The 25,615-nt window shown below is 34.1% G+C and overlaps 2 protein-coding genes across 2 annotated transcripts in view; one reads left to right on the top strand and one right to left on the bottom strand.

Annotated features, from left to right (window-relative positions):
- LOC128985280 (uncharacterized) overlaps positions 1-25,615 on the bottom strand; it is a 136,296-nt gene that overhangs the window by 85,525 nt on the left and 25,156 nt on the right. The gene's annotated exons all lie outside the window — the stretch shown is intronic.
- Positions 651-10,609, top strand: LOC128985279 (uncharacterized). The gene is made up of 4 exons (XM_054404670.1): positions 651-739; positions 3,267-3,489; positions 3,543-4,170; positions 10,548-10,609. Exons 1-4 carry the CDS (start codon positions 651-653, stop codon positions 10,607-10,609), a joined length of 1,002 nt encoding a protein of 333 aa, XP_054260645.1.

The raw sequence follows: 25,615 nt of genomic DNA, 5'->3' as shown, positions 1-25,615 counted from the left end.
TCAATTACAACTCAAGGCTCTCACCCGAAAAGTTTTCACACATTACGTTGGAAATTCATTGGTGAATTAGTTGGGGAAATATTGGTGAATTCGGGAGTTGAACCTTAGGTTTGGGGGAGCAAAGCTCCGCTCTATACCCTAGACCAGCTCGACCCCTTCCCATGATGCACTATGGGAGAACATTCCATTTAAAGTTTTGGCCAGTTCGACAAAATAGAAAACCTAGTTTAGTTTAGACACCAAAAAATCTCCTCTTTTTTGGCTCGGCAAATATTAAATTTAGTTTTAAATACTGTATGGTAAAAAGTTTAAAATTAATTTATGGTATAACATTGCGAGTTTGAAAAATATACACATCTCTTGTCTGTTGACTTGAGGTTAAATCAGTAGATAGCCAACAAAGGGTCTTAGTACTGAAGTCAGACATCCGAATCTTAAATCTCGTCGTTGTTAGGCTCGTCACACACTGCGTCCGGTCCGGTAAAATCGGATCCGGTGTTTTTCACCGGATCCGGCAAATCTCCACACACTGCATCAGGCGTTCCAGTTCCGGCGACCAGTCAGTCTATGCGAGGACAGCGGTACTGTGAGTTGAAGAAGTTTTTAACCAACAACATAGTTTTAGTTTTGAACCAAATTTCCTTAAAGCAATGAGTGACAGTGACAGTGAAGAAGAGATCTTCGTAGTTGCAGCAGCTCTTGCTTCGGAAGAGGAAGAGCGTCTGCGACAGAAGAGGATGTGGGTGCACAGTATAAACGCGAGTAGAATAAATGAGGGAGAATTTCATACCTTGTTTCCACGTTTGATTGAGGACAACAAAAAGTTTTTTCAGTATTTTCGGATGAGTTATGAGAAATTTATGGAACTTCATTCTCTTATTGAATCATCAATCGTGAGAAAGGATACTAACTTCAGAAAGAGTATATCTACACAAGAGAGATTGGCAGTTACACTTAGGTAACTATATAAATATTAAATAATCCTTCATAAGTATTAAATAATGTACTGTATTTATAATATATTTGTGGAAGAAAATTTGAACTTTAAGGCGAGTATGCTATATTTGACACTTATTTTGTCTGAAATGATTTTAATTTTACAGTTTTGCCATTTAAATATTACTGTTATTCTTTTGTCTATTTCTAAAAATATGTGAAAATAGAGTTTAGGTTGAATGAATAAAGATATCTAGTAGTTAGTAAGTAATAGTTACATATTTATTTATTACAACAGTATCCATACGATTAGTATTGATTTGACTCAAGTAAACAAAGAGCTATAAAGGTTTAACAAAAAAAAATCAATATGATACTAAATTGATAATGTAAACAGAGATACTATCAAAAAACTTTACACGTTGTTGTCATTTAGCATCGTTAGCCACTGTCCAACATTTTCGGTCGTAGAAGGCCCAGGTGATGCCTGCTGTATTGGTCCATTTGAATTGCGGTTGTTGCGATGAATTGGGACGTTGTGCATGTTCATATCAAAACTTTTGGCAGAACTAGTAGTAACACCCGAAGCGGATGAGTTGTTTGAGTAAACAATAGGTTGAGCTCCAACTGATGCGACTGGCGTAAGATTTGTGTAAATATTTTCTCTGGATCGTTCCGCTTCAATCAGATTTTCCATCTCATATTTACTTAACAATGATGACATTTCTGCCTTAATTCGCACTTGATTGAATTTACTGAAAGTTCGGACTGTAGCCTCAGCAGATTTGAAAAACGTTGTCAAGTGATCATCTGCTTGTTTTACCGCTTTTTTCCCCTTATCAGCCAGATAACTCTGCAGTACTTGGGCAGTAGGAGAAGTTGTTATTTCAATTGTTTTCATCCTTTATGTTGCATTTCTGGAAGCTTCTGTGCCAATGTCACCACTGACATCGCTGTCTGAAATCACCTCTGCGGGGTTTAAATTCATTTGTTCTTCTTCGAAGTCATTGTCATCTTGAGTCATTTCCACTGTAGCTTCGCTTAAATTACTCTGCTGTTGGCGGCATAGAGTTAAGTGACCGGAGAGAAAAGACATTTGCTCCTCAAACTTCCAATTTTTTACAGATTTTGCAGCTTGGCCACTTTTAGTCTTCTTCTTCAGCAGAGATTTTCTATAGGAATCTCGTAGGTTATTCCATTTTTTCTTCAAGACATTTGCTGCAACCAATAAACTTCAGTTACGAGTTTTGTATTGAGTAAGTGCTAACCATATGCAAGGAAAAACTTTGTATGACAATTGACATAAGCTTTTAAAAAACGCTCTATTACAGTTATATTTTGTCCGATTTTTTTGATTTTGGTATCGTTTAATAGGGAATAAAAAAAATCTGAATAAAAGTGTTTTTGACATTTTTTCATAAAATTAGCCATTTTTGAGTAGGCCTAATTTAAGTTTAAAAAATTAAAATCGCCGCCAATTTGAAATTTTAAGTTGATTCAAGATGAACTTTTTTTCTAACACTGTTATCAACCTACATACCAATTTTTATAAGGATCGGTTGTAAAAATTCAAAAATAAAAATGTTTATGTAAAATATACAAAATGGCGGATATCTGGTAAACGAACCGATTTTGGAAAAAATATTATTCTTGATTTCCTCTTTATTTTGACCCATAGAACCGTTTCCCGGAGTTTGGCTGTTTACTTACGGGACCCTGTATATATATACAGGGTGATTCATATAAGTGTGCCAGCTGTTTTTTTCGATAACTATTCGAAATGTCACAACTTTAACCATTATTATCTTTGAAACGGTTAGGTTTATGAAAAAAAAAAACACAAGAGTAAAATTATCTTAAAATTATATTTTCTACCGGAATACATCATTAAATACAGGGCGTTTCATAAGAAAAATCAAATTTGGCGGCCGTATTGGAAAAATGGCGGAAAATTTTTTTTTCGACTTGACTACAATAAAAAAAATCCAGGCACTTACCATTTAACTTTTTTTGATATCACTTATAGTTTTCGAATAAAACAGCTGGCACACTAATATCAATCACCCTGTATATACATACATACAATACGTTGTCCTATGGGAATTTTTCACTGGAAAAAGTTATTCTACATGTTTGGATGTGGTTTTAATTTTATATATATATCAAAATTTGAACGAATAGTATAATTAGCCTCTAGGGACATCAAAATGAAAAAAGTATATCGGTCCCAGATTTTGCCATGCCACCTACGGTAATAGCTACTTCCCTACAGGGAAATTTGCTAAACCTTCAATTTTTTTAATATATTATAATAGGACCGTTTTTTTCAGGTTCCTTGGCCATGCGGGAACGTACAGAAGTGTTGCTTTCAGTTACAGGATGGGAGAATCTACAGTTGCGTCTATCGTACACTCCACTTGCAAAGCCATATGGGATGTGTTATCACCTTTTGTAATGCCTCAACCGACCCGTGAAAAGTGGGAAGAAGTGGAAAAAGGTTTTAACGAAAAATGGAACTATCCTAACTGTATTGGAGCGGTTGATGGGAAGCACGTGACTATGGAGAAACCAAAAAACAGTGGTTCTAAGTTTTACAATTTTATAAGAAAGGCTTCAGTGTTGTTTTGCTCGCGTTGGTAGACGCCAACTACAAATTTTTAACTGTTGACGTTGGTGCTTATGGGAAGAACAGCGATGGGGGAATTTTCAAAGAATCTGGGCTAGGGAAAAACTATTATGCTGGACTTTTAAATCTACCCCCTCCAAAACCACTGAACAACTCAAGAATCATCCTTCCTCATGTAATGGTGGCAGACGAAGCATTCCCCCTTCACGTGCATATTATGAGACCTTACCCTGGTACCCAGCTAGGAAATGTGGCAAACAAAGCATATAACTATAGACACAGCCGAGCCCGCAGGGTAGTGGAAAGTGCGTTTGGGATACTGGCGAAGAAGTTCAGAGTATATTCGCAAAAGCTTCAAGTTAACCCCGACCATGTTGATTTGATCGTGTTAGCAACAACATGCCTCCACAACTTCTTGCGAGGGGATGATGAGAATCTGTGGCGCCCAGGAGAACTTGAAGAAGTGGAAGAGTTTCACGGTCTTCAGCCTCTTACCAGAATAGGGTGCAACTCAGCTTTAGACACCTTTGAAATTAGAGATGGTTTCAGGAAATACTTTACTTCGAGAGAGGGGAAAGTGTCTTGGCAAGATGAGAAGATAAGTGCTGGTAAGATAAACTTATAAAACTGCGAGTGCGTGGTTAAAACAATGCCATTCAATACATTAAATAAAGTGGAAGAAGGATTGCCAAGTTTTAAATGGCAGTTTATAATTGTTACATTTTATAAGTAACAGTGACATAAAACTTGATGAAATTCCATGTCTGTAACAAAAATGTAGCTATTTTTAAAGTTAAGCCTTTAATAAACTATTTAACTTAAGCTTATTGCTTACCTGGTTCATTTAATTGTTCACTAATTTCTTCCCAAACATTTTCTTTCATCACAAGGTTGTAGTACTCCTTGTGGCCTAGGTCATATAAAACCGGGTACTCCTGCACTATCACAATCAACTTTTCCTCTAATGACATGCCGGATCCGATTTTACCGGACCGGACGCAGTGTGTGACGAGCCTTTATACTGCCTAGTCTGGTTGTCTGTAGAGTTCCCCCCCCCCCCCTCTGATAGGGGGACGATGTTTGTAAACACTGGCCACGTGCTGAGGTATACAACATATACACATGGCCCCATGCATGGTTCTTTGATACAACGTCACATCGCCCCCACATCAAATTACTTTATGTCACTTAAACATCACATCGCAGCGTGTCCAACGTATCACATATCATCGCACTAACGCCACATTGTACATGTGGCACATTGTACATCGCATAATATGGTAAAACTTATTAAATAACCTGGAATTCAATAAAATCACGTTGTTGATGTAAAGTGTCTCTTGCACTACGCTACAAACTTACTATCTCACTATATTGTAACATCTGAACCCATTCATGCCCATTCTGTCTGGGCATGTGATAGGGGGGAGCTGGTCTAGTTGTACAGCCCAGGGCTTTCGGACCCAAGGTCTCAGGTTCAAATCCCGCCAATCACCAATGTTTCGCGACACTCTCGAACTGGCCGGGAGTAATGTGTAAAAAGGTTCTGGGCTAGAACCAAGCGTCCCAGGATGATAAGGTGGATATTAAAACCCGTTTCTGGAAACATTAGAGAATATTTTTTTAGGATCCGATTTTATAGAATGATAGGTTCTATGTAGCTTAGAGGGGATAACCCTTTCAGGATAAAATGTATAATTAATAATGGAAACAGAACAAAGTGGCAAGTGTCTATCATATTTGCCGACAATCAATTGTAGAATTTTGCAGTTGAGGGTCAAGAGCTGGGCCTGAACATCTGGAGTTGAGAATCTATGTGGAGTTACCTTACCCCCTACGATCTTTGACTATTTTAAAACAGTAATGGGTCTAAATTTATGGATAAATAAAATTGTTGTACAAATATTTAAAAATAGTTTGTGTGACCTCTAAGTTTTAGAGATGTGTTGAACACATTTTGAGCTATAAATATTAAGGCCAACAATAGACTTACCTCTAACGTTAAATGGTAAAGAATGATGTCTAAAGATCACATTATTATTTATTTGACATATTTGACGTTTCAACTAAACAGCCCAGCACCGTATGTTCACGCCAAACCCGAATTTCAACACGAGTTTCAAGCAGATGTTTAGTCGCTGGCATCAGAATGCATCTCTTATCATCAGCTTGATGTCCCCAATCTGATGATCGTTTCCACTTGGATCACTTGAGCCCATCTCGCTAAGAGCTCTTTAAGTGATCTCTCGTCTCGGCGATTTTATAGCCTTAACACTCGGATAAGAGGGCTTTATTGTTTATATCACGCAAAGGCGTGTCCTTCGTGACAATGTTATGAGCCGTGATACAACAACGTTTCGATAAGAAAAGTGGTGTATTATTCAAACACAAATGTTGTGCATTATTTGCCAAATCAACTAGGTTTTAGTGCGTAGAAGCCTTCGTCTAAACTTTGTTAAATGAAATTAAAAAAATAAATGTCAAATGTAGAACAAGTTAAAAATATCAGACCTGTCTTTCCTGCAGCACCATATCAAGAAGTCTTGATTATACAAGATTACACAATTATAAAATGGAGGTTTTACAACAACGTGTTTTAACAAGTTTACGTTTTCATTTGACTATAGATAATCTTCATGTCCTCAGAACTAGCGTTATCTTCAACAACCCGTTGGGCAGTTAAATCTATACTCTTAATACAATTAGGGGGCTTCTCTGTAGCATATTTTTTTCAGCTGTCCTACCCAAACAATTTTCACGATTGATGTGTCATTTTAATGCTTAAAGATCCAGCCCCCCTGCGAATGGTAACGTAAAGGGTAACTTCTTTGTCCCCTTGCGTTTCAATTATTTCTAGAGTTCCCTTTCGAAGGTCTGGTTTCGCTGACAAACTTTCATTATAACGGTTTAAACATCGATTGTAATCTTACAGCTGATCCTTCAGTTGAATGTTTAACCACAGTCAGATTGTAAACAAGAGAATACGAGATCGTTTTTAATAGATTTTAAAAAGGATACAGAACAGTATTGATTATTGTAACCTGATTGGGGTAGGTCTACTATAGAGGTTAATAGAGGTTACTCTATTATGTAGATCTCAAATAAAATGTAATTGATTGTAAATTAGTTGTATTCCAAACAAACATAATCTTTGAAAAGTTAATGGGTAATATATTAAATATAGTTTTGAACTCTATGCACAATTAGCACACAAGTCCCAATTGTACCGATTTACTAGATACTTTCTACGGGTTTACAACTTATTCTGCACAACTTGTAACCCTGATTTATTCTCCAACACAAATCACTTGGTCTTCCCACTTCCTCGACTCCCCCAGTTCCTGTGACCAAGTAGCGTGGAGCAGAACGATCTGTCGGAGCCGCACGCGTGCTAGAGTGCGTAGCCGAATTATACACGCAGACGCGCCCACGCAGCTGGCCACACTTATAGACTAATGTAGCCTGAGATAAAGCCGCAGACGGAGCCTTCGCTGCGCAAGTTTATTGCGCTATAGCGTTATTGTGACGCGCGGTACAGTTTTCTGTAATGCGCAATAAATTTTGTAGACCTCACACGTTCATTGACAATTTATTGTCTACGTCACTGAAAGATTGTAATATGGTTGGAACATTGGTTAGTATAAAAGGTTCAAATTTTGCCGAGGTGTAAAATATCTCTTCGGTAAAATAACGTACTTTTAGTTATTCTTAGGTTAGGTTGAAGGCCAATAGATTTAATTTACAAATGGAGAGGGTTTTTTACAAATACCTTTTTTGTTCACGTTCTTTTCTTTTTGTCGAACACGTTTTGGCATTTTCCAGCTACTTGCGGTTCGTCATTGTTATAGACGGTACGAGAAAGACACATACAATATGAAACATATATTGTATTTCTTCTCACTACTATACTTAGTTCACAAAATTTAGGTGATTTTAGGGAAAGAAATGTATCCCCTCCACTTGAAACAATAGCTCAAAAACTGACGTTTTGCAAAATATCAATCAGCTCACATGTACATTGAGAAAAACACAACTAGGGGGGAACTTCCCTCAAATCTTCTAAATTTTGAGAACAGGCTATAGTAGCGAATATGTTGTCAAAAATGCTGTCAAACCTTGTAATTGGTCTTTTATGACAAAAGTGAACAACATTTTCCATCACGATGCAAATAATAACGATTTAGGCTTCTGTTGAGTACAAAAATGTTTGATTTGCACATAAAATTATTTGTATATAAAATTTGAGTACCCAAGACCATTTGAAGGATTAAAAAATAATAATTTAGTATATGTAAGCGTATTTTTACGGTTAATAATTAAGAAGTAAATTCAAAACAATTGTAAATTTTAAAAGTTATTCTTATGGGGAATATTGTTAAACTTTGTAGTTTGCTTGTTAATTGATATATTTTGACAAATCTTGGCACATTTATTTACTTTAAACTAACATATTAACGTAACATATTAACCTTACCTTATTTAAATAATTGAAAATCAATTTAAGCAAATTGAGATTCGCTTAGTCTACAGGTTTGCTGTCGGAGTATTTTAGAATCACGTTATCTAAATCACAACGTTCATCGTTTATAATTTTATTGATTCAGACATTTGACAGCTCATATTGTTTGGTGCCGAAGTGTAACCTTTCGCACGACCGATGAATCTGAAGGGCTCACTTTTGGAAATGGCGCGGTCGGGACAAAAGGCGCCTCCAAGGACCACATTAGGCCTAAGTAATTGTGGGTGAGAGGGAGAGTCTAATGATGTTCTTACACTTGAGAACGTGTGAATGTATGAACACTTGGGACGCGGGGCAACGCAGTGAAAGCTTGAGTTTAAAATGGAGTATTGTTTTCACGTAATAATTGTACGGGGTTGTTTCGGTTCCTTAGAGACCCCAGTTTTTGTGGGTTATTACGTTTAGTGAGATTTTGAGACAAAAAATGTACCTATTTACAATAATACATTAAGTATACATAGACGTAATACAGATAAGATTATAGTGTATCAATCGGCATAAGAACAGAATATACAATCATATTGTGACAATCAGGGCACGGACTGACTATAAAAATCATTATGTATCGATGAATTCTCGGACTAAAAAAAATCTTATTACGAATCAAAGATCAGTTCACGGTGTGACATAAATCGTGATGTATCGATGCACATGTAAAAAATACAAAAAAAGTATGTACAGTATAATTTTTTTTTTATTCTGTGACTGACACAGCTAACACTCTATAGCTAATCCATCCTAAATGAATCATGAATTCCATTTCATATTCGTTCGCAATTTGTCTTTGATTCCATATTATACCAATTTCTGAGGAAATAATTGAGAATATAAAGGGATTGATTTTTATTTCAAGAAAACCACTTGCTTGGAAACTACTTTAGTATAAAAGGTAAACATAAATAAGGTAAGCATAAATTGATGTAACATCAATTTAAAATCCAAAGTGGTTCTGTATATTTGATACGACAAAACCATAATGTGCCCACCAGCATCAAAGTACCATTCTAAGTTCCATAGTCGACCAGTTCCATAGTCCATTCTATTTGCTTATCATCTTCAGTTTCTTCATTTTCATTCTTTGATTGTCACGTAGCTTGTTAAAACTAATGTATAGTTTAGTAAACATAGTAGTACTAATGTTATGTTTGTTTATTGTTTTTTAATGTATGACTCAAGTTTAATTAATCTCCTACTTTTTATACCCACGCAAAAAGGGCGCAGCTACAAAAGACTTTTTGCATCGTCTACGTTCATATTCTTCTCCCCAAGGTTCATTAGCAAATGACTCAAGTGGTGTGATGTCTCTTGGGCAAAGCATTTACTTGGGAATATTTTAGACGCCTTTATTTCAACGCCAAGGAACCGAAACTTGTAACCGACTGCGATTGAAAAAACCTACAAGAACCAATTCAACAAATTGAGCCCTACTCTGAGAATATAAATTTCACATTATTTCTGCACCGACTAATTTCAGAAAATAGCCTCTTACTATTGCGTAGAGTGAGTGCGTTTTACAACTTTTAAAACTTTGCTTTAGTAGGCACAATTCGTAAAAATCTTATTTCTGTATCTCTCATCCTCCTATATTAAGACTAGTTTAGCTGTTTGTGTTAGCGTTTTATCACGTGATAGAGTGTTTAAATTAGTTGATAATTATTTCTTCTATGGTAGGTAGATCAAAATGGTTCTACCTTTGCCTAAACTACATAGCATTTTACGTTTTGATTATATCTTCTACAAAGGTGAAAAATACTTTACGTACATTAAAATATGAAGTGTTGTTAAAGAAGTGGGTATATGCACAGCTAAGCAATTTCTTCTTATTCAAAACTTAAAGTAAAACATTTAATCCGAATGTATTTCCATTGATCTGTCCTGTTCGATAAAGGGTTTTGTTTTTATCTATCACAAAACCGTTCCATATCTGACAACGTTTCACATAAAGGTCGTTATAACATAATCCTATTTTAACAAGATACGTGACCTTTTTGGAACCGGGTGGTTTAGCTTTTTCCTTAGTGGTTGTTTACAAATTGTAGTACATTACCGCCTTAGTATAACCTCAATCTCTTATCATAAAAAAGGGTTATTACAGTTTCTGTAAATAATTACTAGGTAACTTTTGTAGCCTATGTACGGCAAATTCGTACGGGCTGTATCAAAATGATAAAATAATTTTTTAAATTTTGAAATACATTTTTTTATCAAAATGATAAAATATTTTTTTCCATTTTTTCACTGATACATCCACGGTTTCAGTAATCAATTTCACAAAAACGTGTGACTTTGACAATATTCTATCAAAGACTGTACTATCGCAAGCCTTCATTTTGCAAAGTGATCAAAAGAAGTGTTCGGTCAAACGCCTTAAAAGCCAAGGTCAGTGACAAAGCTGCTGTCAGATTCTAAAGGTCACCTAGGGGTCAGCCACCCACTAAGATGACCTTTGATCTTGACGGCTGACAGCTCACAAGAAAGTAACGTTCAGCATAATGAGGAGCAAACGGTGCTTGGAGAAGACGTCTTGAGGTTGCGATGCCAAGAACAGTTTTATCGAATTGACTGTGGTATATATTTGTCCCTTTATATATATGTTTGAGTAAAACTGCATGACAGTTAGTACTAACTCTATGTCTTATATATAAACATTAAAACACGAAGAGAACGTTAAAACACATAAGATGAGTCACTTGAATTAGTGCTGGTACTGCAGAACAGCGTTGTCGGGTTCAAGTCCTGATGAACCCACTCAAAATAATTAGTACAGTACATTTTTGTATTGTTCCAGTTTTCACCCCACGGTTTTATTGACAAATACGCAAAAACCATAAAAACCAAGTGGATTGAGAATTTCAAGGAAAAATTGCAGCCAACCTAAAAAAAATTTCATTTACGCTTAGTCCAGGTGAACTGGTGGTATGTGGTATGTGAGATAGACCCGGACGACATAAAATACGTTGTGATCGAGATGTTTTATAAATTATGACCAGATGGGGTTCCCCCAGGGGTCGTAAGTAGGAATATTGTCGCCATTCCAGAAGCTGAGTCATATGATTATCATCTCCCACTTCACCCCCCCCCCTCACATAATCCACCCCTCCAACCACCCCTAACCCCTTTCTGTGATTTTATCTCCAATTAAACACATCGTGGCTATCACTCCAATGTTTGTACAGTCTGAGGTTTGCAATCGTCATAATTTTAATTTTCAATATTGATTTTGTTATGAATTTTTCGTGATTTAAAACATATTCGAGATGGATAAAAATCCACTACTAAACACTCAATTTCGGGGTAGGATCATTAAATTTTAAACTAAATATATCTCAAATAATTTTATCAACTACTTTACTGTTAGTATTCATTTGGACGAAGAAAAATTATTAAAAACAGATCCGTGTGATGAAAAAAATAAAAACAATATTTCTACACTATATATTTCTAAGCTCTTTTAAAACCTGTAATTAAAATCTGCAGTTCAAATAGTATCGGTAAATGAAAACTTTTTAAAATCAAAAACTTACTGGAACATGTTCGAAACAATTTAAGGAACGGTAAAAATAATGTACTATTCTCTCCTGGGTATGTATATTTTTTGTTAGATTTATATTAAGCCACCTAACCACCAAATTAACACGTCTAACTAAAACAATATCACAAATTAATAAGTCTACTTCCTAACACAGAGTCCTTATTCGTTCTAACTGAAAATACTATAATCTCTTCCTATGAAACAACAATTTAAAAATTATAATCTCATTTTAAGTATTACTGCAAAATCCTTGCATTAGTTCCAACTCCACTAAAGCTCTAGCAATCTTACTCCTTTAAATGCAATTAGTCCAATTGGCTGCTAATTGATAAAACCTACTAGGCTGCCGATTACTCCTTCAGCTCCATAGAGGACATCCTGTTTTTGTACATGACCCATTACATATCTCTTCAAGACAATTATTCACTTAGTTTCAAATTCACAGTTTGACATAGGCTTCGTAAAAAACATCCCATGCCTCTTAGAGAGAGAAAAGAGAGTTACAACAGTGCAAAACTAAATAAATAAATCCTAAAGTGCGTTTTATGAGAACACATTTAAAATTAATGTACCAGATTCATTAATAAACACTAATTATTTTCAACGGTCCTAACAATCTAATTTCATTAAAAAATTAATTCCACTGCATATCCACATTTCGAGGGGTTTCATTTATAGAGGTAAAACGTGTGTAAAACTAAACTACATCACTTTTGTACAGAATTTACAAGAGACTGGAACCGCTTTGTGAAAAATAATCCTACCATGAAAAAAATGCAGGATCATGTTTGCATATAAAATGAAGGTTGCCTCAGTGTTTCTAATATTTTTAATCAATTAGGCATTTTAAACTTTATAAAACTTTAACATACGTCATTAATCTCCCATTACCTTAGTTAAGACACACACCCACCAGTTACAGTCAGCATGCTTCACTTCAGAATTATGACGCACAACACGCTACTAAAGGGACCTCTAGTTTCACAAATCCCCTAAAAGATGTGGCATTTATGTTACCCTCTAAATAGTTCCACCAATGTAGTAACTATGGGCACAGTTATTCTTAGATTCGTGTTGACTCCAATGTATGCGGTTGTATCATTATACAACAGGATGGTTATAATAATTATATTCTATTTACAAGGTTGAAACAAGATGATTGACAGTCTAAAAAATACACACTTAACAATTAATTATTAATTAATTGTACAAAGCAAATGAGTTTAAACTTAGCCTATAGTTATTTTTACATTGTTAAGTAAACCAATAAATATTTACCGTTCAAAAGCAACACGTTGACTTTTTGAAGCTTGAGTGATGCAAGACGATATCAAATCGTGAATGTTAAAAAATTAACCCACAGTGAAATAACCATCACTGCGACTTTTTTAGTATCTGTCAAGTGTTTTTATTTAATACAAATCCAGGCAATTTAGTAAGTCTTAATTAGAGTAGTAAAAATCACAGTAAATCTTATCGAGTTGAAGAGTTACAAAACAAATAACTACGATTTGATTTAACAAAACAAAATTGTATAATATAGCTCAAAAATAACTTTGAAAAAAAAAGTGCAATCTTATCAAAATTAACTTCCACAGTGTATCGACTGGTTTTAGTATAGGTTTTTATCGGCACGACCTCCCCCACTAACTTCAGTATTTCACAAATACAGTACAAACGTTGTAAATCTTGGATATAAACAATCACGCCACGTATATTTCGCACATGTGTTTTTTAACTCAATCTCCATTTTTACCGTTTCTTTAGATAGCTGTCCTGGTCATTTCACTATCTAATGTTTCTTAATGTCGCCTTCCTGCAGAATCAAACCAGCAGCCTCAAAACTCTAAAGCGATCACTATAACCATCCAGAGTCCAAACAATGTAATACACATAATACATATACAATGTTACTATGTTACTACTATGTACTATGTTACTATGTTATGGATACATATACTATGTTTACTAGATCAAACCATAACACAAGTAACCTAAAGTGTGACTCAGTCCATATCTATGTTTTTTGTGCGGGGGTTTTGACCTTTATCAGTAAACAAACTTCAGTGACCCGTAGAACCGGTCTGGTACATGTCGTTAAAACCACTGTCATCAAAATAGTGACAGAATTGATATAGTTGATTTTTAACCGACTTTTATTAATAACCAAACTGATAAAGACACTCGAAACTTATCAGGCAGGCATAGAATTAATTTCGAAAAACCTATTGGAAATTAGACCTATAGCCTAAGTTTTTAACTATTTCGGGAACGCTTAAATTCTTATATTTATTTGTTTAAAAGCGTTACATCAATTACAAATGCACTTAGAAAGTACCATTTACACGTTACTGAAAACTGATTGACATTAACAGTGCAATCTCTATCTATAATGCGGCCACCTTCAGCATTGGTATACTACAAAAGATTGCACTGTAGATGTATTTTCTGTGATCATTAGCAAAATGTAAAACGTATTTTTTATTACACTACTATATACCAGAAAACAACTAAATCTGAACAGAATCAACGTATTATTAGTTTTTGTTTAGGACTATCAAAATAGCTTAAAATCTCCACAACATACAATGCGAGAAAAAATTAACTGTACATCCCTATGAATTCAAACTTTAACCCTGACAATAGCCTATAAACGTATACCTTAAAAACGTTAAGAGCTCCCTTATCACAGAAACTTCAGGAAATGGCAGAACCCAAACATTATGCACCAAGGTATACAAGTCTGATGACCTAGTTGTAGTGTTATCAACAACAAAGGAAAGCATAGTGTGAACAAAACATAATACTGTTCCTGAATGTAATTCAGAGTTTTAGTCGCCTCATTCGACCCCTAGAAGCATCGGTTCACCCAGATAAACAAAACATAATATTAGACATTGTTAAAATAATAATACAGCATATCGTTAATAATTGCACAATGCAATTTTGCTGTTCCAATATGAACATAAGTGTTAGTATAATGTGTTCACTGAATGCGAGAGATAAGGTTTAAACAACACGATCAGCAAATTAGTTAAATGTTCATATACAATTAGGTATATTGTGTCTGCCGTAACGAATAAATACCTAACCTCTTTACTTTTATCAACATGTAACTTTTCCATACTTGACTTATTGTACTTTAAAAACCATCTGGTGTACTATTTCTGTTACAACTTTTTGTGAATCATTTTTGATATTGTTTCCATTACATTAATGGTTACTTCACCATATTTTAGTTCATTTTATACGAAATTTGGAAAAACTCGGCGTTGCAATTAGTGTGTTTATAGAGTAAAAGAGTGTCAAGAAAATGGCCAAAACATCATTTGACCTAAAATCCATGCCATGTTCATTTTTTAGTTGTACGTAATCAAATATATTAAACAAAATTGGTGAAACTCAATTTTAATCGAAGCATGTGCACCATTAATTCCTATTTTACACGATTTCATTAACCGGGAAACAATAGTATCTAAGTAAACCTAGCCTCAACGATTAAGAGTTTACCCTGAACATCTTCGCTACACAATCCATTCTTTTTCCCGCCAAAACTGCAGCCCTCCCGCCTCGGCGCGTCGCTGCAATTATGATATTACACGACACATTTCCCTCTGGAACCAATGTAGTCCATCCACTCATGTCTTTTCAATCCCGTGACATTTCTAGAGGAAAATTTGAAAAGGCTGCATTGTGAAAAGGAATGAAAGCTCGTTCGATGCTGACTAAAGTTAGAGAGAATTTAAACTCACGTGAAAGAATCATCGTAGTGAAATAATACAATAGCCTAGTAATTTAATTTTGCTAAAAACAAGCAATATATCCAAAAATTAGACTTTTGCATTCTTATTTTCCAATGAATAACTATTCATAACGGAATTTATTTATGGTTTTCATGTTCCTAATGAAGTGAGCTAACGATTGACTGCATGGCATTTTTATTGGATTTTTAGTACAATTAAAGTATATTCATTCGCAATATGACTATAGCATTGCCTCTCTAATATTCCAAATCTGTAGGCAAGGTTAAAATAATATCCAATAAAATATCCAGTAGGTTTTATGAAAGAAAACCCCCTTTTATGTATACATTTACTAACTCTAATTCGGTACAGTATACGACAGGCACTTAAACAGGGTATACTGTTAAAATTCACCTCTTGGTAATAAAAAAAAGTTGTCTTAAGCAGAATCTGTGACATGTATTGATGATGGTACTATTTTTTATGGTAGATGTATTTTCGGTTCCCCTCGTAAGTACGCGAATGTTTTGTATAACAATACCAGTTTCAGCTGAAAAATTTTGAACAAGGCAGAAACAAAAACTAATTTCTTTACATCATAAATCTTTGCATTTACACAAGAAAAATACACTAAGCAATAAAGCAATGTAGAGAAGGTATCAATTTCAATTGTATAAACACCAGTACAGATCATACAAATAAATTTACACAATTCTACTAATGAACCGAACAACCTTAGTTAATGTCCAATACCCTAGAACACAAACATACACTTTGATACAAATACATATTACCTGTAACAAATACGCAAAGCACGGTAAATATACATCGGAAACGCTGTGCTTTGAGTGTGATAGCACGCTGTTTGTTTCAATTGACCGCAGCAAATACAATTTGGTCGAGTGTCCAAGTATAAAGCCGTGATCCCGGGGCTGTGACTGTGACGTCATCACTATTTATTGTTTCACATGTTAACAAAGAGTCAACAGTTCACATACGGTCGATATACGGCGTGATGGCGCGCACCTGCACTCAGACAAAAGAGTTCCTGGAAACAGGAAATGTACAGGCTGTTCCATATTTAAGTAAATCGAATCAATAAATTTCCTTGAAGAAGACTTTACAATTGTCAAACATGGATAGTTTTTGTTTTGTTCCACCTTCTCATACTTGGAGATGTTTCACATATTACTTAAGGCTAGTCCTAGAATATACATAAAGCAAGGGATTTCTAACCAAAGAAAATACAATTTTGTAGAATATAATATGTGCTGCTATGTTATAGCATAAATAGAATTAAATATATACCGTCAGCAGTGCTGCGGTTAGCATAAGTTCTGGCGTCCACCTCTGGGAGCGCCGTGTAGATACGTATCTCGTGCGCCACAACTACACTGCACTCCCAGCGGTGGATGCCAGAACTTATGCTAACCACAGCGATGCTGATGGTTTATATTTAATTCTATTTGTCTATGGTTATAGCATGCAGGGTACGATGCTTTTCGTACAATTGGTTAGAACCAAAACGTTGACAATTACTACGCTTACCACTAGCCTACATATATAATTTTAAGTCTGAAAATTCGAAGATGAATGGTTGCTACTTGAAAAGATTTCTCAAATATTGCAATACGTGGTGTAGGATCAAGTGTTCTCATCTCAACATGCTCTACTCTTCATTGATGAGTACATACGTTATGTCAGCCTCACATGCTTATGAAGCTATCGAAACGATCATTAAAATCAAGAGTTTGGTACGTTCTGGTAGCTTAAGAGATAGCCAGGGAGAACTTGTCAATGCTTTAGAAAATGCGTTAGAAAAAGATTGAAAAAATAATGTAGCCTAAACAGTTAAGTTAAACAACTCATTACCTTGAAATAAAACTTAACACCAAACGCAAAAAAGATTGTATTCATTGTTTATTGGTGTGTTTCGGTTTTTTATTCCGGTCTTTTCCGTCCATCGGAGATTAACTGGGTTGTACATGAATCTTTAAGGTTTTGAAATGCGTTTTTGGTCCAATTATGACAGAAAATAACCATAAGTTCAATTAATTTTATTATAGATGTCAAAAAAGGTTTAGTGTATAAAGACATATAAAATTAGTATAAAATTGGACATATTAATTGAGTGGACAAAGTGTTTGCCTAACAATCTGAAGTCACCGTTTTGATCCTAAGAAATGTCACTCGCTATTTGACGAATCGAAAGTTGACACAGCTGTACTTGATTATTAGGTAGATGACTAAAGAACAATCTAGTTTCGGTAACAAAGAAACAAATTCCATATCACTTTACTGTTAGTATTCTATACTAACAGTTCACGCATATTCATGAATACACAACAGTGTTCCTATGTTAATTCAGATGTACATCAATAATAATTATGATACAAAGTATAGCTATGAACACAACGCCAAAATACAAACCATGTTTTTTCATGATGACAAAATAAATTCTATGAAAGAAGCTAAAAATGGAAAAATGCATATAATGTTCCGACAAAAATCAGATTCCACAATTTCCATGCTATGTGGCTGTGTCAATAAAGTTAATAAGCGTAAACCACTTTTCTACGGCCTCGCTTAGGATAAATCCCTGTGGAACCCCAAAACCGTAAAGTAAAGTGTGATTGAAGGTTAAATCCACGGGATAAGACCCGAGGCTGACAAAACGATACACGATGAATACACTTCGTGGTGAACATGCCGAAGTGTCATCTTGTGGCGTCCCATGCTTTCTACACACAAAAAGATTGATTGATGAAATGTCTATATTATAAAATTTGTGACTGTATGTATGATTGAAAATTTAGGTGTGCAACATAGGTCAAACCTATTTTGAAAAGCATATAGATAAAATAATATTTGAATAGTTTTCAATACAAATAAAAACTATTAGTGTGAATTTTTGGTAAATTCATAAAGAAAACTAAAAGTAATTCCCAAGAAATATGGTTAAACCATCGATATTTATATATCGATGGTTTAAACAGCCTAGTAAAAACAGTAAAATTTGGTTAATAGTAGACTTACCCACTAATGGATGTTTTAGAGCCAAGTTTGTACACGAATATAAATCACATTTTGCCTATTGGATCTGATGATGATTGGCGTGACCAAACGAAAAATTTATCTCAGTAACATCTTTTATATAATTATATTTACCGCATAGTTAAAACAGAAAAATTGTAAATATATTTTTCTAGTGTTTTAAGAGATGTATTTTTATTTACTTTCCGGATAATGCAATCAATACTAGCCAATCTTATAGTCATATCATACTCTGAGGTATTACGCAAAAAGTTTATCTTCACAGTTAAAACCTATAATTCTCTAAAATTACTTCTAGTATTTTTAACAAGACCAGAAGAAGATTAAGTGATAGAGTCAAAGTACTTTGAAAAAATCTCATATCGGCATTAATTTGTATTTTAGGTTATTTAAACGTCTTTTGTAAAATTCTTTTACATATTCGTTCTGTTTTGTGTATATCTGTTCTGTTGTTCAGCAAACAAGCATCTTTACCAAACATGACACATTCGCTTGCACCCTCTGATCAGACCCCCCCCCCCCCCCAACAGCTGACGTCTCCCTCTCCTCCATCAATCAGATTAGGTTTAACTGACTAAAGCTAACTGGAAATCAAAACACACCCCCTCTCTTATCATTAACTAGTGCCATACAATGACTAATGTAATCACAGAGGCTGCCAGTACATCCACAATAGTGTAGCAATGGACCGTCTGGTTTCTCGGTAAACATGGCTAATTCAATTAGCACAAGAGCTTTTACAACAAGGTTTTTAAACAAGGTTCTGTGTAATTTAATTGGAACTAATATGACAATAAACACATAGGTAATAAATACAAATGTTACTACTAAAGATTGAATGGTAAAGTTCCTGATCTATTTCCGAACTCTGATCTACAAAATAATTAATTTACACAATTTACAAGATTTATAAACTAGAAACACGTCTCCCACTGTCAAAGTACACTTTACAATCTAATTATTCTGGAGATACATCATCAGGGGAAATTTAAGATTCCGAATAGTTGATAATTGATACTGTACAACTAAATTGGATAGCCCAGATCATTAATTGCTGCTACGAATCGTAAACGATGGTCTTTATATTCGTACCAACTCAAATCAAATCATTTATTGTCCATAAACATATATAAACAATGCATAGACAAAAGTCACAAATGTCAAAATAAAAGTCAAAAAGGAAAAGAATACAATTTCAATGTATATAAAACGATAAGTATGTATATATATATATATATATATATATATATATATATATAACAAACCAACTACACGAGCGGCCATGTAACAAAATATTTCATAACTTAATATTTGTAAAGCATTACCCAGTTATTTTATAGTTGTAATTGTAACACGTCATCAAAAAAGTTCCCAACCCTTGTTGAAAAAATTGCCATTCAATCGAGAATTTTGTGACAACTTAAGATTTTTTGTGACCAAAAAATAGTTTCTTTTTAATTGTGACAACTGGAAAAATTACAGAGAGGAAAAGCAATAAAACTGGTTCAAAGACGGAGCCCTGCGGTATACCAATGACCAAGTGAAGCATTCGCCTCGCTGTCAATACTGGCTGTTACTTCATTCTACCACATAAAACCACGTGCTTCACTATCCATTTATTTCTTATTTAGTATTTTTGTTTTTTAAATGTTAGGACGTTACTTAAAATATTATTTTAAATTACATGTTAATGTTTAGTATAGTAATACATATTATGTAAACACTGTGTTTTTGATCCTTAACGACATAAAATACCATAGATGTAACCGTGTATTATTATTTTTTCAATAAAATCAATCGACAGTTCGGTAATTTTGAAGTTTTGTCTATCACAATTAGTAGAATTTACGAAGACTTATTAGCGGCAATGCAGTAATGTAATGCATGTATAACAGTCACTTTCGAATCCCATAAAATATTGTGGTGAGTTGTAAGTCAGTACAGTGTACATTGTACATCTATATATTTGTTTACTGAATGTTTATTTTCATTGGGAACAAAGCTTATGTAAATAAAAATATGCGTGTTAATTGTTTTAATATAGTAAGTATCTTGAGGTATTTACCTACTTAAACATAATATCCAAATATGTTTTATTGGTCATTTATCTTTTTTCATAAATTAGTAGTTTATAAAATAACAGATGTAGTAGGGTATTACAATTCTTGGTATGGCAGAAAATATTAAATCAAGTTCCGTGCTTATTTGAATTTAATGAGTCTTACATTTTGCCGACAAATTTTTATGCGGAATGTCGATTAAAGCTTAACTTTTTGCTGCAAAGTTCCTAATTTTTATTTCCTGTTAAAAAAGATAGAAGTATTTTTTGTTATCAAAACACCACTGACTAAGGAATGTGCGATTCACTAGAGATTATATTTCTAAATACCAGATACCATATGAACATTTCAAGAACAACCCTGCATATAATTACTGTACTGAGATAAAAATAAAGTAATATAAGACTCAACGCCTCGCCATAGCTGCTGCACGTGTGTAGGCCACGCTCACATTTTTCGAAAGATATGCCCTCACAGTTGCTCTCAATTAAGCATTTTACGAGGGGCTATCACATTTCATATATGTCATACATAATTTTCTGTGATATTTAACGTGAGTTTATGGAGTATGTAAAGCGAGAACTAAAATAGAGACAAGACTTTTTTCTTGAGTGCTTCAGTACGTTTTTACAGCTACAAAAACTTCTTATCACAGTTTACCTACAAAGATAAATAAATAGGAACAAATATAAAGTGTACGTAAATTGTAATTTAGTTCATGGAGTGTTGAACTATTAATTTTATTTACACACATTTTATTTATACTATATCTTAAATATACTAACACTACGATGTATACATACAAATATCAAATTGAAAAAATTGTTTACCAATTTGTTGTATTTTTTTTTATTTTGCTAAAACAACGATTTTGCGAGAATTTCTTTTTCTAAAGAATTTGGTCACTATTAGTAATAGAGTTATAGTGACCAAATTATTCCGTAATGGATACGAACCGTTTACATATAACCTACTCCTCTAGTTTTTTTTTTCCTAGGACGCTAGGCACGAGCCCGGGATTGTTTTTTCACATTACTTCAGGCTGGACCTAGTGATAATGCACCCCATCACTTAGATAAAATCCATTGGTCACTTAGCGGGGATCGAACCCGGGACCTCAGGTCCTTACGCCAGCTCGCTCCCCCTACTCCTCTAGTGGAGCTAAAACTATACCTAGTAGCAAATATAAATTTGTCAGGTTTCCATGCCTCACTACAATTAAAGGTTTACAGGCATGCTGATATATAATTTTATATTTATATATTATTATTGTATGCGGAACTTTATAGCAACACAAATGTAAATGAGGTGATCTCAAAAACTGGTAATCATATAAAGCAATAATTAAGTTATTTAGGAGAATTATGCAACTAAAATATCGGAAACCTACTTTCTATTTTCAAAACTTTCGTGATAAAGAGCTTACAGTTTCCCGGCGGTGAGACAAAGGCCGAATACCTTCCGTGTAGACTGTGTCGTGCTGAACAGAAGCCAGTCTGATCCTGATCCTTGTACTTGTCATTCCCACGCTGAGATCAAGGATCACAGGAGCCGCGCTGTCCACGACTGTCCTCAGTTTGATCGTATACATTGATCTCTGACCATTTGGAGTTAATCCAATTATAGAGGGACGCTTTTTGCCCTGCTAGTTAAGTTGGACGCAGATTGTTTCTCGTGTTTGAAAAATTCCGTGACAAAATAGAACCTTAGTTTAAATCAATAAAAGTGTAATTTATATTTTTAGCAAAATAAATCTATTTTATTCATCCATTGGTAAGTTTCTTTTAAATTGTGTGCAAACTCATTAAGTTCACAATTAATATATAAATTTGAGTATTGTATCCAAACACTAAGTCACACTAATAATAAAGAAGGTGCGTCGTTGTGTAGATAGTCTACAGTCTGAGAAGCTGTATAGAAGAAATATTCGCGTCCTTGTTAGACCCAAGTTTCATGATGCTAACACGAAGAATGTTAAGTGAATAACAGGATAGCTTTGTTAGTGGTTAAGATCAGCTGTTTTTAGCCACAATTATTTATTTTCAGCTTAAATATTGCCAATTCCGACAAAGTTCTTCAACACACTTCACTCTTGTAACTGTTCATTCTTTGCTTTGACATATTCACTTCTTGCACAAGATTTATGCCCATGTGGACGGAAAAGTGAAAGAGTTAAAGAGGCCACCAACCTTTTAAAAAATATGCTAGCTTTTATGTAGGTCCCAGGAAGATGGAGGTTGGGGATCCAAACTGCATGCCAAAGTATTGGAGACATCTTCCAAAGTGAGCCCTTCGAAGACAGATTCCCTCCCTTAGCTTCTAGAAGTGGTACCGAGTCTGTCTTACCTTCAGTACATGGTGGACCAACCAGCAAGTTTACTCCCTAAATATTATAATACACTTTGCGATCATTTGGTTATTTTACGAAATTATCAAAGTGTTACCAAAAGATAAATGTTTGTTTTATTTACAGTATAAATATGTCTAGGGAGTAAAAAATAGACATGGTTTGATGGTGCATATGGTAGTTTGAACATATCTTTTGTACTTAAATAAGTCTGCAGTTGTTTCTAAATACTGCTGGTTAGTATGGAAATACATTTAAATATATTTATAGTGAGTTAACTCTTACATAATTTTGCATGGAGAGCATATTAGTATGGTTAAGAGGAACTGACTACGTTAAAAGAATTGATACAGCTGACTCAACAATTGATGCGATCAGACTTGCCGCAAAGGTCCGTCTTTAACCCGCTTTTATTACTCTCTCCCTACAATAAAAACGTTTATTATCTTAAAAGACGATTGCAAAGGGGATTTACTTTGAATCATCTGTCGTAACTGAGGAATTTTATTTCTAATTATTTTTAAAGACGTTTACTCTTTATCTCTTTAGTCTTTTTATTTTTAAGGCTGCTGGAACTGACCAAGACGTTGAACGAGTTACGAATTGTACCAATACGAAAATAACGAAACCGTATTTAAATCAAGTATCCCTTAAGACCAATCATTTTCTTTTGAGTTTCTGAGATTATTTTTGATAGTTTTAATATGTTATCTACAGGAAAAAGGTTTATTTAGTCAATCATATTTTTAAGTAGTAGTTTAAGTAGATGATTCTGTTAGTTTCTTGATTTGTAGTTTTAACAGTTAATCTGTTAAAACTAAAAAGTTTAGACCATAGTATTTTTAGTTAGTCTAATTACATAACCACTTCTCTGAGAGAAAAATACACATATTAAATGCACTGTATGAGGAACTAGCTGTTACCCACGGGCTTCACCCCGTTTGACTTCATAAGTATTAATAAAATTATTTATTGATTAAGTTAAGCTGAAATAAACAAAACAGAATACAGTAATACAAACAAATAAGTACAGCTGAGGTATTTTTAACATTAGGTATATGGAAAGTTCCTTTTAGAAAGGAATTACGACCTTAAAGGGCAATTTATGAAATAATGGATAGTTTTGCGCAATATTTCTCGTCATGACGAACATTTTAAGTATATGGTTTATGGGGGTGTGACTTCATGTGAAAGTTCATGGGTACTTTTGGCTTCATATATAGATTACAAGAAAATAGTATCAAACTCATTCCCAAAGTCGATAATTTAGCAACTTAAAGGTTCCTAAATTAGTGCTAATCAGTGATTAGCCAATAAACTTAAGACTTACAAAACATGGCTAGTGAAATGTATAAATTATCATTAAGTGTATTATGAAAGGTTTCTAGTTGAACATTACATTTTACAGAAATACTGTACTTTCTCTACAAGTTGGAAATAGTCAAATATTCGTGGCTACAACTCCCGTTGTATGAAATGTCCCGTAGGCCGTAAGTTTATGGGTATGTGTTGGCTTTACAGTTAGCTTCAGTCAATTGATCGTAATGTGATTGGCCGAGGGTTTAACTGAAAGGGACACCATATGTAGGGGTGTCTGGGGGGAGGCTAGTGTGAATGTGTCATCTTTGTTGGATACTGGCTACATAGGTATTTTCAACCAGTTTACAAAACAGTTTATATGATATTCTCTCAAGAACTAATTATTCGTATGGAGGATTTATTTGACTTGATTTCAGAATTTTGTCGATGGCGTCATTTTAAACCACTAAAACCGTTGAAAATGTCTGTTCTTCTGATCTTCTGTTGAAAATATAAACAAGTTACCTTAATCTGAGGTATCAGTATTATCATAGAACCCGCTTTAGAAATTTCGTGTTTGTAACTATTTTGGTACCCCTTCTTTTCGTTGGGGCATGTTTGCTACAGTATTTTTGTAACCTATGCTTGACAGTTATTGTAGATAGATAGATCGACAATGTAATATCGAACCTATCTTTAATGATTCTTCTTTTATAAATAACAATAGGCTTTTTAAAACCTATTAAATACATGCTAAAGAACTACTAAGGTATTTAGGTAGCTTATGTTGAATACTTTCTTCCAAGGAACACATTACAGAGTTTTATAAATTACCCTACTTAAACTTTAATATGTGTATGCTTAGTACGAAGGCAACGATTGTAGAAACTAGAACATTGGGTCTGGTATATCTAAAATTTATTTTGTGGAACTATAAAGTGTTTTTATACAAACCTATTATTACAGAACTAAATATCCCTCACAGAAAATTTAAAATATAACAAACATTTTAAGAATCCAAAGAATAAAATTTGTCTTTAAGCAAATTTTATTGCTGGAATATATGTTTGAAATCTTATCATTATGAAATTACAGCGAGAAATTCAACAATGATATTGATCCTTCCTTAGCGGTTCATTAACTTCTGCATGATCATTATACGCTCCAAGAGCACGAATTTCATCATAATTACAATTATCAGTCTGTCAATTAGAGATCAGGATTAATAGCTAATTATTGACTACGGTTAATATCGATTCCGCTTTTTAACCATATGACGTGACTGGATTAACTTAACTTGTTTATGATTGATCAGAAGTTAACTCAAGAGAAGGAAGCACATTGAAATTAAATAAAGATTTTGGTTAGGGGTAGAAAGTGTATCCCCAGGAATAAAAATATATGCTTTTCACACTAACGCGAATTCTTGTATTAAGGTTAAGTGGCGGAATGTATGTGGTGGTTATTTATGTTTCTATAGTCAGTAAGTGTAGTCAACG

The sequence above is a fragment of the Macrosteles quadrilineatus genome, unplaced genomic scaffold, assembly GCF_028750875.1.
Source record: "Macrosteles quadrilineatus isolate MER2022 unplaced genomic scaffold, UCM_ALF_1.0 Scaffold_2__2_contigs__length_208266976, whole genome shotgun sequence".
NCBI lineage: Eukaryota > Metazoa > Arthropoda > Insecta > Hemiptera > Cicadellidae > Macrosteles > Macrosteles quadrilineatus.
This window is presented reverse-complemented; position numbering and strand designations above follow the sequence as displayed.